We start from the raw sequence: 7,769 nt of genomic DNA on the forward strand, positions 1-7,769 counted from the left end.
GAAGTATGTATGGCAAATATAGACACCTTTGGAAAATTCTCATAAAGCCAGATCACTAAACCAAACTTCCAAAAATAATATTTCACTTCTGCCATGATATCTTCTTTGTCTGCTACTTCCTATGTAGATCTTCCAAAAATACTTACACATCATACAGCCCGATGTAAACAACCAACTTACTAGACTTTATAAAGTTACACAATTTTAGCTTAGAACACCACAGCTCAAAAGAAATATGGTTGTGTGTGTGTATGTAATTTTTATTTATAGATAACCAAACTTGATATATAATAGGATTTACATTTTTCAAGAGGTTGCTGACATTATAAACATTACAAACCTTCCCACCTCTATCATGGATAAGCTCTGTTCTCTAGCAGAGTATTTGGGATTCTGTAAGTCAGCAATCAAGGAGTAATAGCTGAACCAAAAATCCATGAAAAATAGTATCGGGGTACTAGCTTTAATAAAAGAAAAAGTTCAAAGGACCTTCAAAAGCTTAAGTTTATATACTTTGTTTTTCACTGCTTTTAGTCAGAAAGTTTTTTTCGGCTTCCATTATTCATTTTAGGAAGAAAGAACTTTCTAATACTTAATACTGTTCAAGAGTTTATTTTTAATAAATATTGAGTGATTGTTAGTAAAAAAAAAAAGAAAACAGGCTAACTCAGTTTGCAGCAGTAATAATGCTCTGGGAGAGACATTGAACTAGATGATCTGTAAGGTGCATTTGAACTGTGTCTTTCTGTATGGTCTGATGATTTTTGTACCTTTTCATCAATGAAAAAAAATAGCAAGACTTCTTTTGAATATTTTCTCAAACTTTGTTGCATGTTAGGGTTATCTAAGAGCTTTTAAAAATTCCAATGCCCTGACTGTACCCAGTATCAATCCAGTTAGAATCTGTGAACAAGGCATCAGTTTTAAAACTTCTGAGATGATTCCAGTATGAGTGCAAATTTCAAAAATCATATTCCAGAATGCTCATTAATCTAGTAACCATTGAATAACAAAATTATAATTGTGACTTGCACTGAACAGAAAGTTTTTATAATGCATCTTGAATGGTCAAGAAGCCTGGGTACTGTTGGAAGAAATTGAAAATTAGCTTAAAGTTTACTTGAGATGATCAAAAAGAGAATGTTCGTTTACAAGAAAGATACCTTCAACTTCTTTCTCTTTCTCTCAAAAACCTGTAGGTGTATTTCTTACAATGTCGTAGAGATTTTGGTTTGCTTCATCTAGAGCAGACTGAAAAGGAGTGTCTCAGTCAGCTTGCCAGGGTGACTCACTTGGCAGCAAGGTAACCTTTTCCTTTTCCCTCTGTGATGTGTTTTACATATATGACATCAGAGTCCTTTGGGTGAAGAAGCCCTTGTTTTTTAAACCTCAAAAGTCATTTAGTCATTTTTATGCTTGTACTATGTTGCTTCTGCTGAAGAACTGAGAAGTCTACTGAGTACAATAATAGCAGCTGAAAGATTTTGCCATTCATAGTGAAAGAGATCAAAAGTCTCACTCAGAGACATGCATGAAGACCAGATATTTTATAAAACAAGGTGGATTCTAAACTGGAAGAAAATTTTTCTATTTTTTTTCCCTTCTGATGCTTGATTTTAAATTCCTTTGGAATACATTGAGGGGAAAATCAGTATTAACACCTAAAATCATATGTTAAAGGCAGGTTTCTGGCTGTGTTTTCATAGTAATTATAGAATAATTTTCAAATATTGGACAGACTATGTGAAATTCTCCATAAATTTATGATCTTATGGATGTACCTTCAATAATTAATTAAATTAGAATTTCTGGGACCAAGGTATCATTATTTTTATTGATTGTCATTTTAGTAGTCAACATCATTCTTCAATTCTAAAGAATGAGAGTCTCTGATGTTTAGCAAGACTTGCAGGACATACTGATGTACATTCAAGTCAAGGAAGTACTTTTGCATATGGTCAGTCTTATCTTTGCTTGCTAGAAGGAGAAAGGATGCTTCATAAATTAGAATATTATGAAACTTTTTGTATGAGATGATATTAGTGATAACTTCTGCAGCTCTTATAAAACTGTTGGGCTGGGTGATACTGGTGTAAGAATATTATAGCAGATATTACCTTTTAGAAGCCATATGCAATCTCTCTTCTACAAATAGTAGACCTAAAGACCTCAACATTGTTCCTACTTTAGTTAGATCATTTGGTGGGCATGGGTTGATAGAGCTGCTGTGTTTGTGTGATGTATGCACTGCATTAAAGGCAGCAACCTCACACCCTCACAGAGGAGTTTGCCCTCCCAGAGGTAATATCTTTTTCAGATTTGCAAAGGTGCCAAATAGGTCAACCATGGTTCTGTAATGTCAAAATTAATGTGACGGTAGTCCAAAACATGCTTCCAAGATGCGTCATAATTTTTGAAAATATGTAAAACCCCTACATTTGATGACTAAAGCATCTTCCTTGTTGGGCCTTCTCTGCTTCCTTACTTCACTGGAAGAACTCCTATACAAGGGTTTTATAATATGTCCTAAAAAAAATTGCCAAGATAGGAAAACAACTTGGTGTTCTGGACGCATAAATTATATTTGCTCTTGAAAAAATAATTTGTACGTTACTAGTTTTTGGTTTTATTTTTAAGAGCATGCCTTTCTATACATCGTTGTGTCTTATTTGAGGAAAATGTTGATAATGGGGGTAATTTTGTTGTTTACATGCATGATAGAAAGCATAATGGAAATTTTTGGAAACCTAAGTGTTATACAAAAGAAAGAGCTTTATCTTGTGTCTCCTTTTATACACCAGTAACCTAGAATCACTTCAGTTAAAGGCTGCAGTAGACAGTTGGAATGCCATTGTGACAGATGTTAGAAACAAGATTGCGTTCCTCAGGGTAAGTCCTGAAGTATATTTAGAGTAAATTGACTGAATGTTATGAGTGGTATAAAGTTAGAAGACATCTCACTTTAAAACCTATTAGTAAGCCGGGTGCAGTGGCACATACTTGTAATTCCAGCACTTTGAAAGGCCAAAGAGAGAGGATCACTTGAGCCTAGCAGGTCAAGACTGTGCATTACATTAGAAAGTTAGCTGGGTGTGGTGGTGCGTGCCTGTAGTTCCAGTTACTTGGAAAGCTGAGGCAGAAGGATCACCTGAGTCCAGCAGGTCAAGACTGTGGTGGCCGTGAGCATGCTACTGTACCCTAGCCTGGGTGACAGAGTGACTCCAACTCAAAAAAAAAAAAAGATTAAAACTACATCAAGTAGTTCCATATGCTGTTTCTTCAGAGGTTCTTGTGCTCTAAAATATTTTTATTCTTCTTCTACCAGACACAGTACAATGAACAAATCAACAAAGTAAAGCAAGGGTTTGCCTTGAGTACTTTGCCGCCAGTTCAGCTTCCTCCACCACCACCCAGTCCTGAGATACTGGTAAGAAATATGACATTTTGAAAAACTGCCATCTTCATTTTGATAAAATGGTAAGAACTATAAAACACTCAATATACAATGTGTTAAATGTGTGTTTTAAATGGATTAGGCACATGTTGTGAATATCTGTTGTAATTATGACCATACCCACTAGTCACCAGATGGTATCATTAGTTGGCTGCCTCATTGGAGGCCTATCCAGGAGGTTGCATCATTGGATCTTAGTGATGCATTTGATATCTATAGAGTAATACTTTCTCTATAGATAATATTTTCTCTATAGATATATTTCATATCTATGTATAGATATTTATTATATAGATACATACATATATATTTCAGATAGATGGATGGATAGATCGATCGATCAATCTAATATTTCATTCTGTCAATCTTACTTACATTGTTAGAGGTCACTGATGCATGCTTAGTTTTCCTGATGCCTTCATGTTACCACTAGATGACTGAAACATCACAGCATAATACCCTGGAGGCAGGACTTTGCCCCTCAACTTCTACTTTAGACTTTCTTTTCCCTAAGTTTTATATTCTATTCTACCTTCAACAACAAAGATGGCTTCTACTTATGCCCCTTCTCTGCTTGTTGTTAGGAGCCAGTCGGTGGGTCTTATCAGATAACTAATCCCTTGGTGTGTACTATTTATGTTACCCTTCTGAGAAACATAGTACCCTAGCCCAGTAAATTCACACAACTTTCCAAAAGACCTTTCAAGAAGGTACTCTTAGATGATAATTTTCATTATCATAACAGGTCTGGATGTGGGAAATGAAGAAAGGTGTAAGATATTTGAAGGCAGGTGAATTTTGATATCAGCACTCCTGCTTGTTGAAGAAATATGAAAATGTTATTTCTGCCTATGGTTAAGTATAACAAAGAACTTAAAAATTGTATGAATTGTGTGGAACTACACTGTGTATTTCAAAAGCAGTCCTGAGCAGAAAAATATTATTATCTGTGCCGTGGGCTTTAGTTTAAAATGATAGTATTGCCTTTTATATTTTTGGTCAATTTAGATTTTATTATAGGAATAGTTTTATGAACATTATTCTAGGCTTAAATCATCATCATCATACCCAGCTACCCTGATAAGGAATGTGTTAGCTGGCAGAGAAATTTCAAAGATTGCCTACAGTAACAGATATTTTTGGTAGAATGTCTAAAAACCCTGTCATTTCTGCCCAGATTCAAAATATTGCCCTTAAATTGTAGTTAAACTCCCCTATGACTCTAAATATAAAATGGTTCCACAGACTGTGAAGCTAGATATACAGAGTTTGTTGGTGTTTTCTGGAACCAGACCAGCATAAGCCTTGGCTATCTGATACTAGTGATACTCTGTAGCTGGTAAATGTAGTCAAACCTTGACCTCCAGAACCTCTAGACGTTTATTCCTTTGGAGACTTTCTTATATTTGTTGTGGCTTAGCCAGATTTAGTTAAGGGCAAAATCTCACTGGCAGTCAGGCTATATGGTAGTAGGCATCCTTTGCTAACAGTCTGAGGTGTACACCTGTATCTTTTTTGCTTCAGAACCAGAGACACAGCTGTGCTTGATCAGGCTAACAGTTGTGTTAAAGTACAAGCTTTAGTTACCATCAGGCATCAGAGGAGTTTGGGAGAACAGCAGCTAGAATGTTGCAGTGTTATGTGCTATAATTTGAGATGATGCTATACAATGGAAGTAAAAGAAGGTCTGGGTTTAGATCTTAACTCTGTAAAGAACTCTGTTGTTCTTGGAAAATTCAGCACTTCTGGACTTTTGTTTTCCCATCAGTAAATCAGTAAATTGTATTGGATGATCTAATCACTAAAGTCTGATGCATCTCTGAAATTCTAGTGTTCTAAGGGATTGTCATCAGACTTTAAATATATGGCAGTTGCCGGGCTCGGTGGCTCAGCCTGTAATTCCGCGCCTTTGAGAGGCTGAGATGAGTGGATTGCCTGAGTCCGTGGGTTCGAGACTCGCCTGGGCAGGCGAGATCTCATCTCCACAATAAATCAAAAAATTAGCCGGGCGAGGTAGCGCGTGCCTGTAGTTCCAGCTACTTGGCAAGCTGAGGCGGAAGGATCGCCGGAGCCCAGCAGGTCGAGGCTGCGGGGGCCGGGAGCGGCCACTGCACTCCAGTCTGGGCGACAGAGTGAGACTCCAACTCAAAAAAACAAACAAACAAACAAAATATATATATATATATATGGCAGTCTAATTTGAGAAGTTTATGATAATGTGGACTATTCCCAGTTTAACCTAGTAATTAGATATGCTTCATTATATCTTAATTTTTGTACCCTAGCCATTTAATCCTCAAAAAAGTATTAGGCACATTAAAAACATTATTCACTATGATCAAATAGGATTCATTTCAGGGATGCAAGTATGATTTAACATATGCAAATCAGTAAAGGTGAGACATCACATCTACAAAAAGGACAAAACCCTTATAGTCATTTCAATAGATGCAGAAAAAGCATTTGACAAAGTTAGCATCACTTTATGGTAAAAGCCCTCAATGAATTAGGTGTGAAAGCTATGTGCCTCAATACAATAAAAGTCATATATGACAAACACACAGCTAATATCTTACTAAATAGGGAAAAGCTGAAAGCTTTTCCTCTAAGATCTGGAACAAAAATAGAATGCCTACATTTGCTACTTCTGTTTAACATAGTGCTGAAAGTCCTAGCCAGAGCAATTAGGCAAGAGAAAGAAATAAAAGGCATCCAAATTGGAAAGGAGGGAGTCACATTGTTTCTTTTTGCAGATGACATGATCTTACATATAGAAAATCCCAAAGACTCTACCAAAAAACTTCTAAAACCTATAAATGAATTTGGTAACATTGCAGGATACAAAATAACATATAAAACTCTGTAGCATTTCTATATGCTAATAGTGAGCTATCTGAAAAAGAAATTAATAAAACAATAACATTTACAATAGCTACAAAAACAAAATATACCTAGGAATAAATTAAATAAGGAAATGAAAGATTACTACATTGAAAACTCTAAAAAACATTGATGAAAGACATTGAGAAGGACACCAAAAAATGGAAAATATCCCATGTTCATGGACTGGAAGAATTCAGGGAAATGCAAATCAAACCCACAGTGGGTATCACCTCCACTCCAGTTAGAATGACTATCATCATCTGGCTGGGCACAGTAGCTCATGTCTGTAACCTCAGACATGAGCTGAGAGGCCAAGGCAGGAAGAATCCAGGAATTCAAGACCAACCTGGGCAACACAGCGAGACCTCATCTCTACAGAAACATTTTTAAATTTCCTAAAAAAAAAAATCCTGGGCATGGTGGTGCATGCCTATAGTCTCAGCTACTCGGGAGGCCTGAGAAAGGAGGATCACCAGAGCCTAGGAGATCAAGGCTGTGGTGAATCATGATTATGCTAATGCACTCCAGCCTGGGCAATAGAGTGAGACCCTGACTCAAAAAAAGAAAACAAAAAGAATGGCTATCATCAAAAAGACAAGAGATATAGATATCAAGTGTTGGCAAAGATGTAGAGAAAAGGGAAGGAACCCTTACATACTGTTGGTGGAATGTAAATTAGTGCATCTATTGTAGAAAACAGTATGGAGGTTTCTCAGAAAATTAAAAATAAAAATACCATATGATCCAGCAATCTCACTGCTAAGTATATATCTAAAGGAAATGAAGTCTCAGTATCTTGAAAAGAAATCCACACTGCTATGTTCATTGTAACATTATTTACATTTGCAAAGATATAGAAATAACCTAAATGTCCATAAAGGTTGAATGAATAAAGAAAATGTGGTGTATATATACATACAGTGGAATATGATTCGGCATGAAAAGGTATGAAATCTTGTCATTTGTGACAACATGAATGAGGCTGGATGATATGATGTTAAGTGAAATAAGCCAGACACAGAAAGACAAATACTGCCTGATCTCACTCATGTGGAATCTAGAAAAATTGATCTTATAGAAGTGATGAATAAAACAATGGTTGCTAGAGATTGAGAAAGGTAATAGGAAGGGGGCATAGAGAAAGGTTGGCCAATAGGTACAAAGTTACAATTAGAATTGAAGAGTAAGTTCTTTTTTCTGTTACACAATGTGGTGTCTATAGTTAACAATAAGCATATCAAAAATATCTAGAAGAGAACACTTAGTATATTCCCACCACAAAGAAATGATAAACGTTAGAGGTGATGGATATACTATTTACCCTGATTTGATCATTTAAAATGTACACATGAGCCGGGCTTGGTGGCTCAGCCTGTAATCCCGCGCCTTTGGGAGGCTGAGATGAGTGGATTGCCTGAGCCCGCGGGTTCGA

The 7,769-nt window shown here is 36.2% G+C and overlaps 1 protein-coding gene across 2 annotated transcripts in view; it reads left to right on the forward strand.

Annotated features, from left to right (window-relative positions):
• Positions 1-7,769, forward strand: part of DZIP3 (DAZ interacting zinc finger protein 3) — a 96,943-nt gene that overhangs the window by 70,158 nt on the left and 19,016 nt on the right. For both annotated transcript variants that reach the window (XM_008065385.2, XM_021716198.1), the window contains exons 24-26: positions 1,200-1,303; positions 2,802-2,889; positions 3,326-3,427. In XM_008065385.2, the coding sequence (XP_008063576.1) occupies positions 1,200-1,303; positions 2,802-2,889; positions 3,326-3,427 (294 nt within the window). The remainder of the gene's footprint in view (positions 1-1,199; positions 1,304-2,801; positions 2,890-3,325; positions 3,428-7,769) is intronic.

Source organism: Carlito syrichta, unplaced genomic scaffold (genome assembly GCF_000164805.1).
Source record: "Carlito syrichta isolate Samal-C Ts95f unplaced genomic scaffold, Tarsius_syrichta-2.0.1 Scaffold308266, whole genome shotgun sequence".
Taxonomy (NCBI): Eukaryota; Metazoa; Chordata; class Mammalia; order Primates; family Tarsiidae; genus Carlito; species Carlito syrichta.